This window comes from Adiantum capillus-veneris, chromosome 9, assembly GCF_014529385.1.
Source record: "Adiantum capillus-veneris isolate H3 chromosome 9, ASM1452938v2, whole genome shotgun sequence".
Taxonomy (NCBI): domain Eukaryota; kingdom Viridiplantae; phylum Streptophyta; class Polypodiopsida; order Polypodiales; family Pteridaceae; genus Adiantum; species Adiantum capillus-veneris.
This window is the reverse complement of record NC_140939.1, coordinates 43369883-43395721: the sequence shown is the minus strand read 5'-3', so window position 1 is coordinate 43395721 and position 25839 is coordinate 43369883. Positions and strand designations below refer to the sequence as shown.

Sequence of the window (25839 nt, the reverse complement as noted above, 5' to 3'; positions counted from 1 at the left end):
TATTGCAACACCATTAAAACTGCTTGGAATCCCAAATGAAGAGTACCACGCACTTGTCTCATGAGCTTAAACACAAAACAAAGACAACTTTATGACGACCAAAGAAAAGGGTGCACTCAAATGTTTCTATCCACCTTTTCCTAATAGGTGGTGCTGGCACTGGGAAGACATTCACAATACGCGCCATTGTCCAAGGTTTAGTGCGACACTACAACACATTGATTGCAAGTGACATTAACCTCCCAAGAACATTTCTAATGGCTTACACAGGCAAGGCAACTTATAATTTCGGCGGCACCACCATTCATTCAGCTTTGCGGCTTTCATTAATGCTCAATGACAGCATTGCTCTCTCAAATGAGACATTGAGCAATCTATCACAAATGTACATAAATCTCAAGCTAGTTGTTTTTTATGAGGCATCCTTGATAGGCAATAGATTGATTCATATCATAGATACACAGCTTTGAGCGCTCAAGAATAATCACACTCAACCATTTGGAGGGCTAGATGTAATTTTTTGCGGAGACCTCTGTCAAGCAAGCCATGTGCATGATCGTTGGATATTTAATGATCCAAAAAACATACTTGATATTCTAGCCCCTTCATTTTGGAATTCTCACATAAATTGTTGAGATCTTAAGATACCCATACGCCAATCGAACACAATATTCATAGAGATCTTAAACATAAGAGTTGCGAAACAAACTGAGCAAGACTTGTCACTCATCAACACCAAGCACATAAACAAGAGCTTCGACATCGTGGCGACTTCCCATCTTTTCTTTACCAACACCGTTTAAAGGACCATCAGAACCAAAAGGTTTTTGAGATGCTACATACAAGTGCATATGTCATTAGGGCACGTGAAAAAACCACACAAGTCAGCCTCAAGGAACCTTCTCATTCCAAACAACTCACAACTAACTGTAGGACTTGCTGGGATTCTTGAACTAAGCCAAGGATGATAGTTAAAATGTGCTCTGGGAATATCGACATTTCAGATAGACTAGTGAATAGAGCTGATGGAATTCTCAAAGCAATAGACAACAACGGACATTCCCATGTTGCATGGATAGCTTTCTTTGATAGAAAAATTGGAAACAAACAAAGATCTCAAAATCAACATTTGCTCAAAAATCACTTTGAGCCACATTGAACACCCATATTCGAGACAACAAAAGAGTTCCAAGTGGGGAGAAATCAGCTCAACATAGTCTCCAGGAAGCAGCTGCCAATACAACCTGCCAATGCACGCACAATCCACAGATCACAAGGTCTAACCATGACTCCTCTAGCTTTCGACCTACTAGCATACAGACCCACAGTTTGGTCTACACTGCATTATCGCATATCAAGGACTTTGCCAACCTACACATTTTGAGCCCAATCCTGAACACCGACATCCGGGCCGACCTTGTTGTGCTCAAGGAGCTTGACCGGTTTTGGACAACTACAAGATGGGAGCACTTAAATGTACAATTGAGTCTAGTACAAGATACCCATTACATAATTCAATCATTGAATGTAGTCTCCATCCAAAAACACATCAACCCACATAAAAAATGATCTCAACTTCACCTCATCAACAATTCTTTGCTTGCAAGAAACAAAATAACAAAATGAAAGAAACTTGCTTGAACCAAACTTTCAACACATACATCATCACAATGGATATGGTCTATCAATGTATCACAAAACTTCTATCAAGCAGCACAATAAATCTTACTTTTCATCACCAGGCATTGAGATAATACAAGCCTTCTTCTCCCTACCCATCAACAACATCATCCATATAGTGATCGTCTACAAATCACCTAAGGCATCAATACAATCACTGCTTTCAGTATTGAGAAACCTCATGGAGACCATTGATAGCAACATTGTGAGCATTATCATAGGTGACTTCAACGTCTACAATTCAATCCTTGACCATATTTGGGTGAAGAACTCAAGACCGAACTCCATGAGCGAGACAAGATTTTGCTTCTAATCTAAGCTCTCCTCAATATACATACTCCTCCCGAAATAAACACCACCTAAAAGGGTCCTCAGCCCCCTTGTCATTACCCCCGCCTGCCCCCCCCCACAAAAAGAAAGAAAAATAAAAAGCAAATGATCCTCCATCCCTACCCACCCCGTGGTGTACATAGAGAAAAATAGTTTTGGAGCTTTGACCCCTCTTCACACAACTCTTGTAACTCTCTTTTTTAATGAAATCCCAATTTCACATGTACCCATTAATCTTCATCCTTTCTATTTCATCCCCTTCTTCTGCTCTTATGTATTCTACGTACATTTTCAATGGGCAAGCCTCCTGATTTTGTCACTTGTTTCTTTCTTTTTTTTTTGGGGGGGGGGGGGGGGAAAGGGTATGCCATAGCTTCTCAACTTGTTCATCAACTTCGCTTTGAGGAAATATCTTCCTTGAGGACACTCTATGCAATAGTTTGGGTAACAAGTTCGCGTTCTTGCTACATCCTTGGATGTTTTCAACTCACCTATGTCAAAACTTCTGAATGGCAACTATGTATTGCCTTCTTTGCACAATCTGCCTTGTTTCTCTTTCAATGGAAGGGCGATGGATAGCTAGTGACACACCTGAAGAATCAACATTCCTTACACTAAGACACATGCTCCCGCACTCATTGTATGTGATGCAATGGGTGAGCTTTGGATGTTTCAACCCAAGGGTTGATGTTACCTTCAAACAATATTCGTACTACCCTCATACAAAACTAGTGATCTTTTCAGCCTCATGAGGAAGATGGCTACTATTCATGCTATTATTGTAGTGGCTATGTCAAGGGTTGGGAACATCAAAAGGTGTTCCTTCACTACTTTGAGCTGACTTGATCAAAATTCAAGAATTTTTTGTTAGATACCCAAAAAATATTTTTGGGGGCTTTTAGCCCCTAGAGTAATTTATACCAAGAAAGATACAAGGCCATGCACAAGTCTTTATCTTTTTACCTGTAAAACATCACCTTTGAAAATTTGATAACAATAGTCATCACAGGAACACACCCCCTCCGAAAAGCGGTGCACCCCATATGTATCATTTACAAAAATGTCTCGCTTTTCTATCCTAGAGATCAGCTTTGATGTATTGTGACAGTCACCACACATCCTTAGGTTCTTTGATACACGAATGGTCATTCCATGGGGGAGGCTAATGAGACCAAAAGCTATAGCCAGCTTCTCAGAGTGCCCACACAATGCTTCTTCTTTCTTTTCTTTAGACATTGGACCCAAAACTAAGTCCACACGTGGTGCATACCCTTCTTTCTTCAGTTGCACATTCAATGCATCAAGCTTTGCATATATATCAGCACTTCGGCAATGTAACTTGTCACCTACTCTGAAGTTGTGCACTTCATTATCAACCTCAATACATGAATGAGCAAGCTTCTTCCACCCTATTTCTTTTCTCCTTCTAGCTTCCAGTTCCTCTCCACTATGCAGCATACCTGCATGAGAATAGACCGATGACATCAACACAAACGCTGAAGAGGCCTTCGGATCCAGCACGACAACATTGTTGAAACATCTCTTAGCGGTATCCACATCAATGTGCACTTTGCATGCATGTAGTAAAGATGTCCACCCCACTGCATTGGAACTGGATGGATTACATTCCAAAAGATCTTCAGCCTCATCTAAATACCCTGCATGGCCCAGGATATCCACCATAGAGTTTTGATGCTCCAGAGTAGGGAGGATGCCATGGTCATCTCTCATGGATTTCATGAGTTGGCAACCTTCACTGACCAATTTGCACGCCGATAGGAGGCATAAGAATACAACGCCATCTGGTTTCAGACCAGACTCCAACATGTTTGAAAAGACTCCCAAAGCCGATGAATAATCCCTATGTTGCGCACAGCCCATCAGCAGAGCACTCCAATTCGACACATTCTTTTTCTGTGTTCGTTGGAAGGCCACAAAAGCATTCATCAGTCCTCCACAATTAGCATACAGGTCAAGGAGAGCATTGATGATAAGCTCATTGAATTCTATCCCAGTTTCAACAATGTAGGCATGGATCTGTCTACCCTGTTCTATGGCTGCCGTCCTCGACATTAATTTCAAAACATACCCATAGGTAATGGGATTCGGCTCTATGCCGTCTTGCTTCATTTGTTGGAAAACTTGAATACCTTCCGGGCCCAAACTTTCATGATGGGCATGCAATTTAAGCATAGAAGTCCACGATACAACATCTCTATTAGGCATTCTCTGAAATACAACACGTGCATCTTCAAGGCTGTGACATGTTGCATACATGTCTATAAGAGCATTTCCAACAGCAACTCGAGAACCAAGGCCACTGTTTGTAGCTTGAGTATGCAATTGGCGTCCATGCTCAATGCTTCCCTGCAATGAACATGCTTTCAAAAGAGAGAGAAAAGTTATTTCATTTGGTTCAATGCCTTGGTCTTGCATACTCTGCAAAAGATCTAAAGCATCATCAAAGAGCCCAAATTCTACACAACCTGCGATCATTGTGCTCCAAGTGATAACATTTTTCTGGCTCAAGTTCGTGAATACAAAAAGGGCACCTGAAACAGATCCACATCTAAGATACATGTCAATAAGTGCAGTACCAACTTGCACATTGAGCAAAGAGCCATGCGTGATCATATATTCGTGCACCAAATGCCCCTGCTCCAGGACAGAACAAGCTTTTAGGATGTTAATATGGGTTACTTCATTGGGTACTACACCCTCCTGTTGCATCCGATCAAAAAGCTGAAAAGCCACCTGACCACGCCCCTCCTCAGCATATCCTAGAAGGAGTGAGCTCCATGTGACAACATCCCTGCTGAACAAACTGTCAAATACAACCTGTGCATCCTCAACACAGCCACATTTGACATACATGTCAACAAGAGCATTACCAACATAAGAATTTACTGAAGCACCACAAACAAGAATCTGATTATGTACTTGTCTCCCTTGTTCGAGGTCTTCGGTGTCAGATGCTGCTGCCAGAAGGCACACATAAGTGCCCTTGTCAGGTTCTGCCCCTTCTTGTTGCATTTGTTCAAAAAGTTCAGGAACCTCCTTGCCACTCTTATGGTAAATGCATCCGAACATTAAGGTGCTCCAAGTAACGGTATTGCGGTTAGGCAACCTGCAAAATGCTATTGAAACATCCTGAAAGGTTCCTGATTTCACATACAAGCCAACAAGAGAACTGCCAACAAATGCATCATGTTCTAAGCCATGTTCAATAATACTTGCATGTATCTGTTGTGTGTGCCTCTCTGTTGCCGTACCCATGCATGCTTTGAGAACTTCAACAAAAACATGTCCATCTGGTTTTACTCTCGCTTCCACCATTTCTCTGTACAAGTCAATGGCACGATTATAATCTCCAAGCTTCACATTTGCAGAAAGAATTGCAGTCCAAGTGATTACATCAGGTTTAACAAGTTTGCTGAACACCTCATTTGCTTCTTTAAACTCTTCAAAATAGGTTAACATGCGTACAACGCAGTTTCCAAGGGAGGCATCTGACTCGAGCCCACTGCCAACAATAAGAGAATACACATCTCTACCTGCTGCTAGATTATTTTCCTCCATGCAACGCCCTACTAGGTGACACAAGATGTCATTTGAAACATGCTTGCCTTCATTTTGACGAGACTTCATAATCTGGACAGAAATGGTCAAGTTGGACTTCAAGCTCAAAGAGTCCAAGGAATCATTCACCTCCTCCACCCTGCACGAAGGGCACTTCAGAAAACCCCCCAATTAAAACCAGTTCAGTTCAGAATGTGGTATACAAACCTGGAAGAACAATCTCTGACCTTGCCACTGCAAAAATCGGTGTTGTATGAAAGAAATGTGGGACTGACATTCTTCAAATCAGTTTCATCAGGAGGGCACTGCCAAAGATTGATGGTGGCTGTGTTCTTTGCAGCGCTATGAAGGATCTGAAGATGAAACAAAAGCCTTTAGCACAACAATAGTGAAGTATTGAGGTAAAACACACGCACAGCCTCATTTGTTAAAACAAAGGTTGTGTGCAACGAGTTGCGAGCCTTCCAGATAAACCCCAAAGTAATACAGCATATCATGACAAAGACTGGCATGTGGGTGTATATCAAAATTGTGCACACAAAGCAGCCCAGCATAAAAAAGTTCCACCTCAGCAAAATCCATGCGCTGCCACATCATCAATCCATACACTGCTGACACATAATCACCCATACAGCCCCGAGATTCGTGCCACATTTTACAGGCTGCCCTGTGCAAATAGGGGCGGTTGGGTTCTAGCATCAATCCGCTCCGCTGTACTCTTCCGGTTGCATATGGTAGTGACACCTCACCATTCTGTTTTTCCCACACCCCCTCCAAACAACCCACACACACACACACACACACACACACACGGGTAAACGATAAGTAATCTCCCTCAATTATGCTTGCAACACAGACATAAAACCAATCTTCAGCAGACACTAACTCCATGTAGGCATGCCATTGCCCATCCACACAAGACAGTATGTGGAGTTCCTAAAAGTTTGGATTGGAGGAGGGAAACTTGGCAGATAGTCCTCAGTGGGAACTAATCTTGTCTTTGAATCTACACATGTGAGGAGATTCTCCATGTCGAGCTCATTAGGTATTCAGTCGTTGAGTTTGGTGCATTGCCTGCTGCATAAGGGGAGCCACTCCACTCTCCGTAACAGATCAACCAGATTGGAAAGGGAAGTTTTATGGCTATGTCTTTCAAGCATAATCATGGGTACTGATATGCTGACAGATACTCTACCTGCTGACTGCTTATGATATGCACAGACGGTATACCATGATATGCGATGCTATGGTACGATTTCCACAATGTGTGATTAAACTGTTCGAACAAATGATGTGTACCCTCACAAATTGTATGTTTGTTTCTTAGTATATGTGAGATGGAATATTTGTAGCATTTTATCTCGGCAGTAGTGAAAATGATGGTTACGATAATGGATTTAGTGCATGAAGAAGTCAGTGAGGCCTAGCTGTGATGGCTATATGATTCATTATGATCACGTTTTGTGTCTGAGGTCTCAATGGGGACTAAGATGTGAATGTAATTGTTGTTGATTGTCATGTGTTCTTTGAGCCAGGAATGCTTTGTCTTGTGAATGATGGTCCAATGCATGTTTGCATGGAGTCAGCATCTGGTTTGTTGTCTGTTTTGCAAGTGTAATTTCTTTTTTTTTGGGGGGCAGGGCGGGGGTGGGGGGGCCCTCTTCCACTGGTCTCAAAATGATGGTGTGGCATGACCTGACCGAATCGGAAGAGAAAACCAAGAGTCCAAGACCAGAGGAAGAGACCAAAATCTGATCCGAGCCACGCATGGAATCACGGCATGATTTGCGGTTGATGACATGGAAACTGTATGGGTGTGGTGAAGTGGTAGCTAGACATAGATGCTTTTCCAGGACAGAGCTAAAAGCAGTCAACTTTCACGCTTTTGGGTGCCAATCTTCTTAAGTCGAGTGTCGGGAGATCCTCTTATGGTGCAGTTTTCTCCTCAAGGCAGCCTTAAATAGGCTTTGTGATCATGCAGTGGTAAGGGTTTCTCATCCAAGATCCAGATCAGTTCTCTTGCAAGGAGGAGATACACCAAATCAATGCTCTAGAGCTTGTTAGGGTTGGTACCCATGTGGAGTCCAAGTCAATGGTCTCGTGTGCAGGAGCAAATGGCCGTAGCAGTGTCAGCTGTATGTACCTTGGGTCTATCCATAGAGACATGCCAGATCTATGCCAAACCACCCTTGATCGCTTGTCTTTGCAATTTGTTATCAGCATGGAGAACCTTTCCCAAATCTCTCTCTCTCTCTCTCTCTCTCTCTCTCTCTCTCTCTCTCTCTCTCTCTCAAATGTCTTAGTCTCTTTCTACCTCAGTAATCTCTCTTCTCCACAGTTGCCCTGTATATGTATGTGGCATTGCAGGTGTTCTCTAATATCAGAGAATCTATTGGACTCGAGAAAGATTAGAGTCGAGGTGTCCACTGGATCGAAGGCCAGTAGGCCAGTTCATGCCTTCATTTCATCTTCCGCTGCCTATTCTGACAACTTTTTCATTCCAGCAAACCGGTCCCACTCACAATCAAAGCTATGGAATCAGATAAAGTTGCGGCAACAAAAGAATAAGCTTTATGTGCAAGCGAAGAGAAGGAAAAGCAAAGAAATTAAGAGATTTTTGTTGATATATATATATATGTATATTTGGCATACAAATAATAGCGGAAAAAGAGAGAAGCAAGGAAGCAGCAGGTTTGCCCGTTTTTTGACAAATTCTACCAGCATTGACCAGTATCGAAGTACTTGGAGAAGCGTGGGGAGACCTTGGGATCATCTCCAAAGAGTTTCCATGGCTCTACGAGTTTGTTTTTGCCCTAAAAAGCCCAAAAAACATGCTTTTTGACATTTTTCTTCTTAACAAGCCCTACGCGTTGACGCCAACAAATTTCGATTTCGACGACTTTAGGGTTTTTAACAGAAAATTACGATTTTTGCAGAAAATTTCAGCATGTGTAATTTTTTATTTGTTTGCAGATAACAAATTGCAAGATGGAGGAAGATGGATTTACAAGCATTTGGGAGCATGGGAGATGGAGATCCATTCTTATGCAACAAGAAGAATATTGAGATTTGTTTGAGAATATTGGTCAAGAATATTGTATGGGTACTGTTTGAGCTTGTTTGATCTTATTGTTTGTGTAACAGACTTGGACACTCCAAGTCAAGAATCAACCGCGACAGCACCAAATAACCACTTCAAAACAATTCACAGATCACAATAGATTTGCACTGGCCCGGCGGAGTTCCGTGCCTAGAGATATTGGCCCCAAAGACTGGCGCCCCTTTTGGTATTTCTTTTTGTATTAATCAATCATCAAAGTACAAGAGAGCGGTAGGGTTTCACTCTCAGACTCTGCGTCCAGATGCTCTCAGAAGTGAGGCCCTCACCACTAATTTAAAGGTTACAAGGGATGCCCAAAAGCAGAGCCCCAAAAGCTTCAAATCAAAAGCAATTGCTCTCTCTCTCTCACAGAGAGTCAAAACATGAAAGCAAAAGCATTCTCTCTCTCTTTCTCATTTAAGTAGAGAAAAAGCAAAATTTGTGTCGCTCATCATTTTCCAAAAAAATATATATAATAATAATAATAATCCGCCTCCGCGATTTCCGGAAATTAGGGTTTCTGGCAAAAATTAGGGTTTGCAGGAATTTTAGGGTTTCTAGCAGAAATTAGGGTTTCTGCTGTCCGCCACGTCATCACTTTGTGACATACCCCCCTCTTGAAAGCATTGTAATCGACCGCGATTACGCCTGCAAAACCGACAAAAGCCATAAACCGTCTTAGCAGACACTGACTGTTAGTACCTACGTACTAGGAACACACATCTAGCACATGTACAAAATCGACAGTCACATCACACGACATCACAGGACATCACCAGACATCACAGGACATCACATGACATTCAACATTCATTCGGATCTTAGACCATGATTTATCGGCAATGTAGCTAGCAATCACATCTAGGTCCAATCGGGACCTCATCGATGTCCGATTGACTAACCCCTATTGCAACCATGTCTATTCGAGATCAATCAGACCAAAATGCTGCAGTCATTTCGGCTATCAGTTCCTGCACTCACAAGAAGTCAAGAACAAATCAGTATCATAATCAGGAATTCCATTTCATAAAGTCATTCAGCAGAATACTGTCAGCTCTCACTATCCCTGAAGCTCAAAGAGACATCAATGACTTTCGTATCAAAATCGAGGCATCTGTTGACAAAGGAGCGGAGTAACTCCCCTCTTGTGCATCCCACTGCACCAGATCTTCGGCCAAGCTGAGTTTCTGGGTTCCGTTTGGAGTAGACTATGCTAAACCAAAACATCGAGGTAAAGTTTCACAATCCGAGGAGTATCTGCTAGGTCCTCCTCCTCCATCCACTTCGCATCAAATGCAGGAAAGTTCTTGAACTTAACCAAGAACCGCCTTCGGACTTTACCTTTCTTCGTATCATTATGTGCCAAAATCTGTTCAGGAACAAGGATCTCCTCGTTTTCTTCCACTTTGGGTTGCTCATCAGGCTCCCCATCATCAGGCACATCACCCTTAACAGGTTTCAAGAGACTCACATGCAATGCATTGTGAATCCTCCAAGTATCTGGCAGTTTCAATCGGAAGGAGACATCATTTATCTTGTCAGTAATATGGAAAGGTCTGTAGTATCACATACTAAGCTTTGGAAAAAGCCTCTCCTTTCCCTTTTTCTTTCTTAGGCGTGCCTTCTCAAAAGTAAGAGCACCCAATCATCCTCCTTCAATTTCCAGTCGCGACGATGGCGATCCGCTGCCTTTTGCTGTCGTTCTTGAGACTTCTGCAAAGTCTCGCGAACCTTGGCAAAAGCCGTATCCAAGTCTCGCGAATATTCATCCGCTTCAAATTTCTAATCTTTCGTGCTTAGGAAGGATGGAACCTTCGCAGTAGTTTCAAAAATCTCACATGGCGTCTTCCCCGTCGCAGAGTGTATCGTGTTATTGTAGGCAAATTCCACCAAAGGTAAGTTCTTTTCCCATTGAGTCTTTTGATGCGAGATACAAGACTTCAATAAATCTAAAATCACTGAATTGGCAATCTCAGATTGCCCGTCAGTCTGCAAGTGGAACGATGACGAGAACTGCAACCGCGTGCAAATGTTCTCCCAAATTGCCTTCCAAAACAAACTCATTAATCTGGGGTCTCTGTCAGAGACAATCGTCTCTGGCATGCCATGTAATCGGAAAATCATCGTGATCATTCTGTATTCTCGGGAGATCAAAAAAAATGAAATCCATTTCAATATTTTCCCAGGGGCGGGTGGGTATGGGTAAAGGCTGTAACAATCCCTGTGCCTTATGCCTGTCAAACTTGACCTTCTGGCATACCAAGCAACTGCGCACAAACTCTTCCACATCCTTCTTCAGTCTCCGCCAAAAGAAATCTCTCTCTACCCCTTTCATCGTGGTAGCAATGCCGCGGTGACCCGTAAAAGGTGGACAGTGGCAATCAGTCATAACCTTTTCCCTCAACGGCTGTGTAACGCACAACATAGTCTTTTTCATCAAGTAGCCTTCCCGAAGGGAGTATCCAGCTACTGTCTCCCCATCCCGTATCCGTGTGAAAATATCTGCAAAATCTGTATCTGTGGCACACTGATCGACCATATCCTCGAAGCTCCTATGATGTATCGCGGAAATAGCCAGAACCAACGGTTTTCGAGACAAAGCATCTGCCACCACATTCTTCTGTCCCTGCACATGGACAATCTGGAAGTGGAACTGTGACAAGATGTTCACCCACCGCATCTGCTTTTCCGAAAGCTGCTTCTGTGACAAGAAGTAGCGCAAACTCTGATGGTCTGTAAAGACAGTAAAATCCGCTCCGAGTAGGTAATGCCGCCACTGAGTAAGAGCGTCGATAACCGCCAAAATCTCTTTCCCATAGATCTGTGCTGTCATCTCCGGCCTAGAGAACAAACGGCTCTCGTAAGCTATGACATGGCCTTCTTGCATCAAGACCGTACCCAGACTACGACCACAAGCATCACAAAATACTTCAAATGACTCCTGCAAGTCCGGCAAAGTCAAATCTGGTCCTGTAGTGAATTTCTCTTTCAATGTCTGAAAGGCAGTCACCTCTGTGGGTCCCCACGAAAAAGGTACTCCTTTCTGTGTCAAGGTATGCAAAGGGGAAGCAACCTCTGCAAACTTTCGTATGAACCGCCTGTAGTACGAACACAGTCCCAAGAAGCTTCTAACTTCATGGACATTCCTCAAATCGGGCCAATCACGGATAGTCTCTATCTTGGCCGGGTCCATTTGCACTCCTGCTGTGCTGCTGACACAATGTGTCCCAAAAAGTGTATCTCTGGTAGGAAAAATTCACTTTTCTTAGCATTAATCACTAATGTGTGATCTCGTAATGCCTAAAAGACTTGAAGCAGATGATCTCTGTGTTCTGCCTCATTCTTGGAGAAAACAATGATGTCGTCAAAGAAAGTGCCAACAAATAGCCTGTACTCTCGAAAAATCCTATCCATCATCCGGTTAAATGTCGCAGGAGCATTGGTTAAGCCAAAAGGCATCACCAAAAACTCAAATAAGCCAAAAGTCGTCCGAAAAGCTGTCTTGTAGACATCTCCTGGCGCTATCCTGATCTGATGATATCCACTCTTCAAGTCAATCCTGCTAAAGCACGAGGATCCCTGTAACCTGTCGAGTATATCATCGATCTTAGCAATCGGAAATCTGTTCTTGATGGTGATTTCGTTGAGAGTGCTATAATCAATGCACATTCTCCAAGATCCGTCTTTCTTCAAAACCAACAACACTGGAGAGCAATACGGTGAAGTACTAGGCTGGACAAGACCCTTTTCCAAGAGGTCTTTCACTGAGCTCATAATCTTTTCATTCTGTACTCGGCTCACACGATAAGGTGGCCGATTCGGTGGCGTGCTTCCAGATATCAGATCAATGGTATGATCTTCAGGCCCTCTCAAAAGCAATCGGCATGAGCGTGGAGAAAAAAATCTTGGCGTTCTTTTCTTCAGGTCAAAACATATTCAACCTTTATCCATCGTTCAGTTCTCCCAAAAGAATGAGTAAGAAAACTGAAGTTCATCAAGTACAATCTCTAAGCCCTTCATTTATCAAAGTCGCTTTCTCGGCCCGGTAGTCAATCACGGCGTAGTTCTTGTGGTACCAAGGGATCCCGAGTAGAACGTCACTCGCGTGCCCTGAACACCCCTGTCATTGCAAACAAAGTTTGCCAATGCTAGGTGTAATGGCAACATCCCATCCAGGTGCCAGTCGAACTACCTCCGCCTGTGGCGTCAGTCTGTCGGGCGTAGTTCCAAATCGAGCCGCCAATTCCAAGTGAAAAGAAGTTGGCCTTGGCTCCTTCAAAAGAGCTTCCTGATCCTTCACTTTGCCCCGAAAGCGGCAAAGTTTGTACTTTCATTCATTAGATTCGGTGCAGGTCCCACGCCATGTGGTACCAGTTCTGCTTTTCTATCTGCCTTTTCTGCCACATTCCCCAGCTGCTCTCGAACTCTCAGACCTGTCGTCGTCTTTATCATTCTGTTCTTTCTGTGCCTTATCAGGGCACTTTGCGGAAATATGTCCATGTTCCCCGCATCCAAAGCACTTCCCCTCTCTGATGAAGCGAGCTCTCTCCTCAGGAGTAAGCTTGGGTCGTGCATCCTTTTTTTTCTCTGGGTTGCTCTTTTTCATTCTACTTTCATTCCCAGAAGTCCGTTCGGCTCGTTGTGTCATGGCCTTATCTGTGGGGTAGGTCAGACTGCCAGAGTGAATGGCAAAGCCCCGCTTCGCATGACTCATCAACTCCTGAATAGAAGCTGACTTCTGTTCCAAGCAGTGATTTCGGATCTCTGTAGGTAGACCCAAGGTAAACCGCTCAATCTGTTCTCTGAACGAGATCTTCTTGAATGAAGAGGCGGGTAGAAAAGAGTTCCAGAATCTTTCACAATAAGCATTGATTGTATCTTTCTTGGTCATCCGAAGATGGTTCCAAGCAGCTCGTACATCTCGTTCATATTCTTGAGTCAACCAAGAAGAAATAAAAAGCCTCTTGAATTTCAGCCATGTAACTGGCACAGTCTTGCTTAATAGAAGCGTGGACCACCAAGTACGAGCATTCCCCTTAAAGTAAGAGGCAGCTCTCCGAATCTTGGAGTGCTCTGAATAGCGTCCTCCCGCAAAAGCGATGTCAAACTGCTGAAAAAAGACACAGCCTTCGAAGCATCCGAGTATCCTGAAAAAGTATCAAACTTGATCGAGTGGCCACCTTCCTTAAACTCTCGGACTTTCTTGCTTTTATCTTCGAGAAAGTCATACTGATTGGCTTTGTAAAAATTCTTCTTGTTCGCATAAAACTTTCCGTCATCGGAATCTGAGCTGTCTGTAGACGAGTCCTCAGTAGAACTGTCAGTCTCTGGGCGAGATGTAGCCTTCTTTGCCTTTTTCTTGCCCTTTCCAAAGCGTTGCTTCTTGCTTCGCTTTTTACCTTTTCTGTCTTCTTCGCTCGAATCCGAGGAGCTAGAAGAACTGTCAGAAGAAGAAGAAGAAGAACTAGGTAGGTCTTCAAACTTGACGCGCTTCTTCAATTTCTTTGCCTTGTCAAATGTCGACCGACGACCCCAATATCCCGGGAAGTCAGTGCCTTTCTTCTACTTTTTGCCGTGCTTTTTGGCTTTCTTTTGCGTGTCAAAAAGCTGAGCAATCCGTGCATCAACCACGTTCTCCAGTTCCTGCTCCGTATATTTTCTTGGAGGCAGAAGGTTTCTTGAGAGCGGGTTTCGGGAGTGGTGTTGTGGTTCTCTGCCACTCCATCTGTACCTCTTTCAAAGAGGTCTGGTTCATATATTTTTCCATCTTCGGGTCCTTGGCAAAATTGAGCATCATCTTTGTTGCATCGCCAATCAATTGACGACGCTCCATCTCTCTTTGCTCCGCCTGAGTAGGCCGAGGCGGGCCATACTCTCTGTCTGAATCTTCGTTGTGATCCCAACCCGCATCTCCTGAAGCCATAGGTGCCGCGGAAAAAAAATTCGGGGATCAGATTTCCCGTAGAAGAGAAATCGGCCGTGCTCTGATACCACTGTAACAGACTTGGACACTCCAAGTCAAGAATCAACCGCGACAGCACCAAATAACCACTTCAAAACAATTCACAGATCACAATAGATTTGCACTGGCCTGGCGGAGTTCCGTGCCTAGAGATATTGGCCCCAATGACTGGCGCCCCTTTCGGTATTTCTTTTTGTATTAATCAATCATCAAAGTACAAGAGAGCGGTAGGGTTTCACTCTCAGACTCTGCGTCCAGATGCTCTCAGAAGTGAGGCCCTCACCACTAATTTAAAGGTTACAAGGGATGCCCAAAAGCAGAGCCCCAAAAGCTTCAAATCAAAAGCAATTGCTCTCTCTCTCACAGAGAGTCAAAACATGAAAGCAAAAGCATTCTCTCTCTCTTTCTCATTTAAGTAGAGAAAAAGCGAAATTTGCGTCGCTCATCATTTTCCAAAAAAATATATATAATAATAATAATAATAATAATCCGCCTCCGCGATTTCCGGAAATTAGGGTTTTTGGTAAAAATTAGGGTTTGCAGGAATTTTAGGGTTTCTGGCAGAAATTAGGGTTTCTGCTGTCCGCCACGTCATCACTTTGTGACAGTTTGAACCTTGTTTGTGTGCCATATGAAAGGTTAAGATTAAAATTCCTAGCCCAACTAACTTACAGAACCTTGAACGAGGGACCTAAACCATAAATAAAGCAAATGCTTTTGGTCCTTAGTGCTTTAAGACTAGAGCTTATGGGACTCTATTTTTGGGCATTCCTTGTACTGTTTATAAGCGTCCTGAGGGCCACTCTCTTGGAGCATCTAGACGTAGTGTCTCGAAGAGTTGGACCCTTGGAGAGTTGTACCTTTGCGAAGTAATAATAAAGAAATACCGAAAGGGGCACTAGTCTTTGGGGCTAGTGCTATCTAAGAGTGGAACTCTGCTACTCCGTGCCTCCCATTAAATATGGCATAGTATGGCCGATGACATGCGTCAGTCATATAATGACTCTCCACAAACTTTGGATGGACAATCAAATCCACAAAGACATCAGCTGAGAACTTGCCCTCTGTTGAGATCCAATGTCATTTGTATATGCATTGAAATGGTGTACACATGTAAAATACTTTTCATATTGACTAGGAGATGATAATTATGATTGAGATGATCTTCGATGTGCGATCGACATCCAAAGAGACATCAATTAGGAACTTGCCCTCTAATGAGATCCAATGTCATTTTTATATGCATTGGAATGGTGTAACCTGTGACATACTTTTCATATTGACTGGGAGTATACATCCCTCTGGCTTCTAAATAGTTGTCTTCAAACTGTAGTGTTTGTACATATCCTTCCACTCTCTTGGGATAGAGTGTTAATTCCTGCTTGGTTGTCCCTTGAGAATCCAAAGTGTAATCTTTCCAGACTTAAATGTCTGTCCTGATGATGTATGGTCAGCTCCAGTTGGAGTATCTCTTCTGTAGTTAGAGTGTAGGTCCTCAGCAATCATTGCTGACTCCATCCTCTGAAGGGTATTATGAGGATACACCTTCACGCTCTTCCGAAGCTGTGGTAGGAGACCTGCTTCGAATTTTCGCATCTTTTCCTCGTCGGAAATCTTCACGAAAGGAGTAACCTTTAGAAGAACCGACCAATACTTGTCAACACAAGTGGTGACTTTCTCATGTTCTCTCTGGGCGAGCCAATCGCATTCCTTTTGGATGTCCTTCTCGAAATATGGTGGAAGGGATTGTTCATAAAATTTAGCTTTGAACTGAGTCCACGTTTTGGCTTGAGAGCCTTCCAGAATCTTGGCTAACCACCAAGTGCTTGCCGTCTCCTTGAGATACATCCCAACATGACGCAACTTGGATTTTTCCATGAAGTGCTCATTAGCGAAAGCAACTTCAAATTGCCTGATAAAGGACAGCTCTTTAGAGATATCTCTCCGTCCAGTATAGCTGTCAAACTTGACATCCTTGTCGCCAGATTTGAAAATCCTCAGGCGGCGATGAGACTTGCGACTATCCTTCTTGAATCTGGGCTTTTCTTTAGTTTTACGTAGGGCAGTAGCAGTAGTGGCTTCTTTCTTCTTCGGAGAAAATTTAGATATTGTATGAGAAGTGGAAGTGGAGAAGAGATAGAGAAACCCTTGCTTTCATCCAGCAGAGAGAGTTCCTTTTCTTGGCCTTTGCTCTTTGTAGGCCGTTTGTTCCAATCCGAAGATCCCTTGTGCGTATCAGCACCATCCTCAGCATGTTCCTCCTCCGGTTTTGTACCACCTGCAATATTTTAAAGTGATCTTTTTAAAAGATGAGGCAGGTAGAAAAACATCCCAAAATCTCTCGCAATAAGTATCCAGAGTATCTGCCTTGGCCATTCTAAGATAATTCCAGGCGGTAATCAAGTCATGTTCGCCCTCTTGAGTGAGCCACGAGCAAATAAGAAGTCTCTTGAACTTTAGCCACTTTGTCGGTGCTTCTTTTCGTAACAGAAGAGTGGACCACCATGTCCGTGCATTTCCTTTCAAGTAGGATGCTTCCCTTCTAATCTTGGAGTGCTCTGAATAGCGCCCTCTTGAAAAAGATATGTCAAATTGTTGAATAAAACTGAGGGCCTTGTGTGCATCTCGAAAACCCGAAAAGGTATCAAATTTTATTGGTTGTCCACCCTCCTTGAATTTTTTGATCTTCTTGCTCTTATCTTCAAGAAAGTCGTATTGATTGGCTCTATAAAAGTCCTTTTTCTTAGAATAAAACATGTGGTCATCAGAGTCTAAGCTCTCAAAAGAGGATGACTCCTCCTTAGAACTGTCGTAAAATTTCCGAGATCTGCAGTGGGATCTTCTTTTCTTGGCCTTCTTCTTGTTCTTTCCATATCTTTGGTTATTCTGTCATTTCTTGCCCTTCCTGTCCTCATCTCTGGAATCAGAAGAGGATGAGGACGACCTGGACACACCCTCGAAGTGAACATGCTTCTTGGCTTGCTTTTCGTGCATTTGCAAACAAAGACTATCGACCCAAATAACCAGGGTAATCTGTCCCCTTGCTGTGTCTTTTTACATGCTTCGTGCTCTTCAATATTTGGTTGACTCGTCGTTCGATCGCATCATCAAGTTCATCTCAGTGTACATTCGCGGGGTAGATGGTTTCTTCAGTGCGGACTTTAATGGTGAATCGATGGCCGTACACCATCGAGAATGCACCTCATCAATCGGGTGCCGGGTCAAAAATTTCGCGTATTGGGGGTCCTTCGAATACTGTAACATCTGCTTGGCACAGGCATCAACCTGTTGTTAGGCATCTACTATTGACGCTGCATCTCCATTTGTTCAGACTCCATAGGCCGTGGAGGCCCGTACTCTTGTTCCGAATACCCATTGAACTTCCCGTACTTTCACTCGATCGGGAATTGTCGAGTGGGTTCGTCTGATTGTTGCGGAATTCATTGTTTGAATCCATGTGTGTCTCGGTAAAAGGATTAGATTTTCTGGTAGAAGGAAATCGATTGAGCTTTGATACCATTGTGACAGACTTGAGCACCCCAAGTCGGAAATCTGGCACAGAATCACTTAAAATACTTCACAAAACTTACTCACAATTCAATAGAGTCGACACGGCCCCGCGTAGTTCCGTGCCCATAGTATTGGCCCCAAAATCTTGTGCCTCTTTCGGTATTTATTTTATATTAATGCTTGAGCAAAGTTACAACTCCCGCGGGCCCTCTTTGCTCAGAAGCTCGTTAGCTAACTGAGGGGAAAGAGTGGCCTTGGGTTCTTATATAAAAGCCCTTGGCCATGTTACAAACTCAAAAGAAACTTACATGAAAAGCTTCTAACTCAAAAGCTACTGGCCCAAAAGCAACCAGCGTGAATCGCAAAAATCCGTACAGCCTGCCATGTGGCACAATGCAAAACGCGGAAATCCGTATTGCTGCCATGTGCATGTCAATGCAATTTGTGGGATTTCGTACTACCACGTATCAGTGCTGTATAGTTCTACCACGTCATCAGTTTGTGTCAGCTTTAGCACAAGAAATGAAGCATAACAAAGGTAAGCCAAAGCAGAACAAGTCAAGTACCCCTTAGGACCAACAGAATGGTAAGAACAATGGTAATTCTTCCTCTTCTCAATCTTCTTCTCTTTGGTTTTTTCAGATTGCATTCCCTACTTTGGTTTATGTGTGTTTGTATGTGTGAGGTGTGTATGTAGAGTGTGGTTTTTGCAAGTTTTATTTTCTCATGCTCTTAAAACTGACTTTTGGGTGGGTGGGTGTGGGTAATGTCTTTTTTTAGGGCATGTTCTTCCGGTTGATTTCATTGGTTTCTTATTTTTTGTTTTCTTTCAGTGTGTTCCTTGTCTTCCTCAATTTTCTGTGTTCTTTGCATTGGGTTGTTTGGGTTTGCTGTTATTGGCTTGCTGCTGTGCCCTCTGCTCATAGTCACATGGGGGCTAGGACAGGTCTCGAGGACGTGACGGACTCTGGGGACCAGGACATGGCAAAACAAGGGACGGGGGGACAGGGGACGGCCCAGGGGACGCGTGTTAAAAAAGCGTATACTAGACAACAGTAAGAGCAAAAGATTGCAAGAAAAAGTGGGTTTTGCAATCATAATACCAAAATATGACATACGGTAAGAATACAGCACGAGCAGGTCGTGCACATTGACGCGGTGAAATTGTGATCAATCATAATCCTCAAAGGGCAAAAAGTAATGATGTACAAGTGAAGAGTGGATAAGTAGAGCTAGTGGGCAACATTGTCATGTACGGAACCCTGTCCCCTATCAAAATTCAAATCTTCCACCCTTGCCCGAGTCCCGCCCGCTTGTATCATTGGAAACCTGTGTCTTGGGACGCGTCCCCTCTACACCCCATGTAAAGGACCCCTCCCCTGTCCCGTCCCCGCCAAAAAGCCTCCTGTCCCCTGTCACGAGGACGAGCATCACGTGCCAATGGAAAAGAACAAACGGAACAACTTTAAACACTTCAAATAATAACTAAACTGAAAGAGATGCAAGTGGAGGAGTTCCACCCCAAGAGAGCACTCGCCCCAAACGTTGGCACCCCTTTCGGTATTTCTTTATCTTGCATTGAACTAAGAACAATGCCGGTACTCGTGCTCTGCACCTTCACCCTGAAGAGAGCCAAAGATTGAGCCCTCTGCCCATATTTAAAGGTCCTTGGCCTATGAAAAGCTATTATATGAAAAGATTTAAACTCAAAATCATATGGCCCCAAAAGCACTAGTGCCAAAAGCTGCCAGCGCGTTTTGCAGAAATCCGTACAGTGTGCCACATCAGCACGGCCAGTGGTAAACACGGAATTCCGTACTGTCTGCCACATCAGCATAGCCAACGTGAATTGCGGAAATCTATTCGCACAACATCTTTATGCGTATGCGTTTGACACTGTTCAATTGGTTAGAGACACTCTCCTAGAGTTGGAGACACTGACAATGACAGTTCTTTGAGATTCTATCTTGTCGGTTTTGCCACTTTGATCAACGTTTCAGTCATTGTACACATTTGTTTTGGGTTCAGAAGTCAGTTTTGCAAGGGAGACTGCTAAAATTTTTCAGGTTTTCTATCATTTTCTTTAGTGCAGCGGATCTATCACTTTTGTTCCTTGTCAAGTGATTGCTTCATCATCAGAGAACTTTTTGTTCAACATTGAGAAGTTAGATGACACTAACTTCCCATTTTGGAAAGAACAAATTTACAATGTCTTAGTATAGAAGAAGCAGATCCGGCCGATAAAGATGAAGGGGACAAAGCCCGAGGATATGGATGAGTATGATTGGGAGGAGTTGGATGAGCTTGCTAGGTTCACCATCGCTGACTTTGTCAAAGAATGTGTACTTCAATGTGAACATGGAAAAGACTACCTATGAGTTGTGGAAGAAGTAATGTGACCTGTATGAGAAGCAAAGTGCAGCATCACAAGTTTATTAGCTGAAAAAGTTAGTTGATTTGAAGATGGATGAGGACACACCCATGTGCAACTATCTCAATGAGTTCAACACAATTTTCAGTCAGCTTTCTGCGCAGGGATTCAATTTCGACAATTCGGTCAAAGCAATGTTCTTGCTAGTTATGTTGCCACAAAGTTGGGATACTTTTCGCATAGCCATAAGTAACTCAGCACCTCCTGATGGTTTAACATGTGCTGATATTGAGGGCAGTTTGCTTACTGAAGAGGTGAGCAGGAAGAACCTTGATACTTCTCATGGTACTAGCAATGCTCTCTTTGTTCGTGGTTGATCACAAGAAAAGGGCAAGCACAATCAAAGAGGAAAATCTCGTAGCAAATCACGTGGCCGAAAAGACATTGAGTGCTATCATTGTCACAAAAAGGGCCATATGAAGAAAGACTGTCGAAAGTGGAAACAAGAGAAAGGTAAAGACAAAAAGCAGGAAGAAGAAGGCAAGACTAAGGAAGGCAGTATAAAGATTGAAGAGATTAACAATGTTTTTGTTGAAGATTCTAATAGAGACATTTATCTCACATCTGCCATGGATTCAACATTTTTGGTTGCCACTGCTGACTATGCTTTACAGGATTGGGTTATTGACTCAGGTGCATTGTTTCATGTGACTCCTCACAGAGAGTGGTTCATTACATATGATGCAGCCCATAAAGGTTGTGTTCGTCTTGGCAATGATTTTGCTTGCGACATAGTTGGTGTCGGTGATGTGCAGCTGAAATTTCAGAATGGTTCTTCATTCATGCTCAAGAATGTGAGACATATGCCGAAGCTTACCAAAAGCTTGATTAGTACAGGACAATTGGATGACGCGGGATATTACTGTACATTTGGTAATAGTTCGTGAAAGATCACCAAAGGTTCTTTAGTGGTAGCACATGGTTCAAAGTCTGGGACATTGTACATGCTACGGGTATCCAATGTTAAAAACCATGTAATTTGTGTAACCGAGCAGCCAAGTGTTTCTTTGTGGCATCGCCAGTTAGGACATAGGTCTCAAAAGAGAATGAAAATCTTGTCTCGTTTTGGTTATGTTCCTGGCTTCAATTTCTTAGACTTTTCAGTTTGTGAGCATTGTCTTTATGGTAAACAAACGCAGTCACCACACAAAAAGGGAAGCACTCGAAAAAGTGAGCCATTAGAGTTAGTGCATTGTGATGTGTGTGGACCTATGCCTAACGTATCCATGGGAGGTTCATTGTATTTTGTTACATTCATTGATGACTTCTCAAGGAAAGTGTAGGTATATCCTCTTAGGAAGAAGAATGAAGTTCTTTCAAAATTTCAGAATTTTGTGACATTAGTGGAGAATCAGCCTGGCAAGAAAGTCGAGTGCTTAAGGTCAGACAATGGTGGTGAGTATGCCACTAAAGCCTTTCAGAATTTTTGTGATTCCAAAGGCATCAAAAGAGAGTTGACTGCTCCATATAACCCTCAACAAAATGGTGTTGCTGAGAGGATGAACCGTACCATACAAAAGAAGTTACGTGGTAGCATGTTGTCTAATGCAGAGTTGCCTAATGGATTTTGGGCGGAAGCGTTAGCAACTGTTGTCCATCTTATTAATAGATCTCCTAACAAGGCTTTAGATGAGAAGGTACCTGAAGAGCTTTAGTCAGGGAAGCCACCTTCTTACAAGCATCTTAGAGTCTTTGGCTGTGAAGCATATGAGTTTCGAAGCAAGTTGGCTCCTAAGTCAAAGAAATGTATATTTCTTGGCTATGGAAATCCTAGCGAGATGGGATTTCGGTTATGGGATCCTAAAGCTAAAAAGATAGTTTGCAGCAATGACGTACACTTAAATGAAGAAAAGATACATAAGAGGCCTGTGCATACAATGAAGGTCAGGAGAGTTATCTTCCAAGAAGATGGAGTTGTCCATAATAGGGCTGAAGTACCTAATGTCAGACAACAAGGACAGAATCCTCCTGTAGTACAAGATATTGCCGAGGGACAACTAGCTCAAGCAGTTATTACAAGGTCTACAAGAGTTTTAAGGCCTCCTGAAAGATTTACTCCCTCATTGGACTACATTATGTTGGCAAATTGCGGAGAGCCTTCCTGCTATAAGGAAGCCATGTCAATGGATGACAAGGCAAAGTGGGAGAAAGCTATGCAATCAGAAATGGACTCGTTGCATAAGAATCAAATTTGGAAGTTGGTTCGGTTGCCTAAAGGTAAAAAGGCATTGCCATGCAAATGGGTGTATAAGCAGAAAATTACACCTCATGATAATAAACCCAAGTACAAGGCACGACTTGTTGCTAAAGGATTTAAGTAGCAACAAGGTATTGACTTTGATGAGATCTTTTCTCCGGTTGTCAAGATGACTACTCTGCAGTGTGTGCTTGCGTTGGTTGCTAAAGACGACATGGAACTTGACCAGATGGATCTCAAGACGACGTTCTTGCATGGTGATCTTCAAGAAGAAGTTTATATGCAGCAGCCAGAAGGTTTTGTTGAGAAGGGCAATCAAGACTTGGTGTGTCAGTTAGAAAAGACTCTTTATGGTCTAAAACAATCATCAAGGGAGTGGTATCATAAATTCTACTCGTTCATGCTCTCTCAAGGCTATAAACGTAGCGATATGGACCACTGCCTCTACATTAAGTGAGCTAAAGATGGTAGTTTGCTGATTTTGGTCCTTTATGTGGATGATATATTAATTGCCGGAAATTGCAGAGAAGAGAGTTCAGCCTTGAAGTCAGAGTTACATGCAAACTTTGAAATGAAAGACATGGGTGAAGCAAGCCATATCCTTGGCATGCGCATTACGCGAGACACATACAAGAAATTGGTTTATTTGTCTCAATCTGAGTACATTGCTAAAGTGCTCAAGCGTTTCAATATGGAAAGGGGGAAGGCATTGACTACTCCATTTCCTCCATATGTGAAACTTTCTAAAAACGATTGCCCTAAGTCTGAAGAGGAAAAGGCTAAAATGGCACAAGTGCCTTATTCATCTGCAGTTGGGAGTTTGATTTATGCTATGATTGCTACACGTCCTGATATTGCTTTTGCAATGGGAGTTGTTAGCAGATATATGTCAAATCCAGGCAAGAAACATTGGGAGGCAGTGAAAGGGGTTATGCGATATTTGAATGGTACAAAAGACATGTGCATTTGCTTTGGAAGAAAGAAAGCATGTGTAATGGATTACACGGATGCAGATTATGCAGGAGACTTGGACAAGAGAAGATCCACTTCAGGCTATGTTTTTGAATTCATTGGAGGTGCACTTTCATGGCGATCTGGTTTGCAAGATCGTGTTACCTTGTCCACTACAAAGACTGAATGTGTTGCAGCTTCAGAAGCTTGCAAGGAAGCTATATAACTTGGTCGGCTGGTGGAAGACTTGGGAATCAATGTTGAAATGCCTGTGTTACATTGTCATAGCCAAAGTGCTATACAATTGGCAAAGAATCCAATGTTTCATGCAAAGACAAAGCATGTGGATGTGAAGTATCACTTCATTCGTGAGGTGCTTGAGGACAAGCGATTGCAGCTTGCCAAGATTCACACCACTGAGAATCCTGTTGATCTTCTAACAAAGGGATTACCTTCAGAGCGGTTTACACATTGTCGAGCACTCATGGGCATTGGGTAGATGATCATGGTCATTGTCTACCTGTATTGTATGAGTCCTTATTCTTTTATTTAGAATGAATGGTCAGTGTTAGTTCCCGGTCTCCGGTCGCCCAACACTCAGGTGCAGCACATTGGGCTTTACCACCCCAACACTTTTCTAGGTTCCAAGATGCTCGAACATGGTGGTCCACTCTTCTTCTGAGGAAGAAAGCTCCAGTTACATGGTTGAAATTTAAAAGGCTCTTTATTTTCTTCATGGCTGATTTGGGAGAACGAACGAGATATACGAACCGCTTAGAATCATCTTCGGATGACCAAGGGAGATTCTTTGGAAGCTTATTGCGAGAGATTTTGGAACTCTTTTCTACCAACCTCTTCATTTACGAAGGTCTCTTTTCAGGAACAGATTGAGCGGTTTTGCTGCGGACTCCATACAGAGATCCGAGACTACTGCCTGGAACAAAAATCGAATTCTATTCGAGAATTGATGAGTCATGCGAAACAGGGTTTTGCGATACATTCGAGAAATTTGACTTACCCCACTGATGAGATCTTGACTCAAAGAACCCAGCAGACCTCTCACAATGAAAGTAGAAAGAGAGAGAGTTCCCAGACAAAGAAAAGAAAGATACACGTCTCCGACTGACTCTTAGAGAAAGGGCTATCTATCTCAAAGAGGGGAAGTATTTTGGTTGCGAGGAATTTGGACACGTCTCCGCAAAGTGCCCCAAAAAGGCACAGCAAGAAAAGATTGAAGACAAGCCAGAGAGTTCTAGAGCAACAAAGGAACGTGGCAAAAAAGGCAGATGAAAGCAGAATTGGTACAACATTGCGTGCGGCCTGAACCGAATCAGATGAACGAAAGTACAAAACTTTGCCGCACTTAGGGCAAAGTGAAAGATCAGGAAGCCCTCATTTTTCTTTGATGGAGGAGCCAAGGCCAACTTCCTGAATTGGTGGCTCGACTTGGAATTACGCCCAATAAGCTGAGGCCACAGGCGGAGGCAGTTCTAGCAACACCTGGACGGGATGTTGCCATTACACCGATCATTGGCAAACTTCGTTTGCAATGTCGGGGGTATTTAGGGCACGAGGACTTCTACGTAATGCCCTTAGGAAGGTTGTGACGTCCTCCTCCAAATCCCTTGGTACCACAAGAACAACGCCGTGGTTGACTACCGGGCTGAGAAAGCGACTTTGACAAATGAAGGGCAAACAGATTGTACTTGATGAAATTCAATTTCTTTACTCGATTTTCTGGAGAGAACTAAATGATGATTGAAGATCGAATATGTTTTGACCTCGAAAAAGAACGCCAAGATTTTTCTCCACACTCATGCCGATTGCTTTTATGAGGGCCTGCCAGGCGAGTTGCCACCATCTCGTCCTGAGGATCATACTATTGATCTGATACCTGGAAGCACACCACTGAACCAGCCACCTTACCATGTGAGACGAGCCCAGAATGAAGAGATTATGAACCAAGTAAAAGACCTTTTGGAAAAGGGTCTTATTCAGCCGAGTACTTCACCCTACTGGTCTCCGATGTTCTTGGTTTTAAAGAAAGATGGATCTTGGAGAATGTGCATTGATTATAGAGCTCTCAATAAAATCACCAT

General features: G+C 43.1%; 1 protein-coding gene across 4 annotated transcripts in view; it reads right to left on the bottom strand.

Annotated features, from left to right (window-relative positions):
- Window positions 1-2938: 2938 nt before the first annotated feature.
- LOC147450418 (pentatricopeptide repeat-containing protein At4g13650-like) overlaps window positions 2939-25839 on the bottom strand; it is a 51520-nt gene continuing 28619 nt past the window's right edge. For 2 of the 4 annotated variants that reach the window (XM_086519656.1, XM_086519657.1), the window contains 2 exons: window positions 5797-5942; window positions 2939-5728 (listed from right to left, as the gene is read on the bottom strand). In XM_086519656.1, coding sequence (XP_086375782.1) covers window positions 2962-5728; window positions 5797-5942 — 2913 coding nt within the window. In that variant the 3' untranslated portion in view covers window positions 2939-2961. Of the gene's footprint in view, window positions 5729-5796; window positions 5943-25839 lie in introns of those variants that run through there. The other 2 variants (XM_086519658.1, XM_086519659.1) reach the window with 2 other exon arrangements.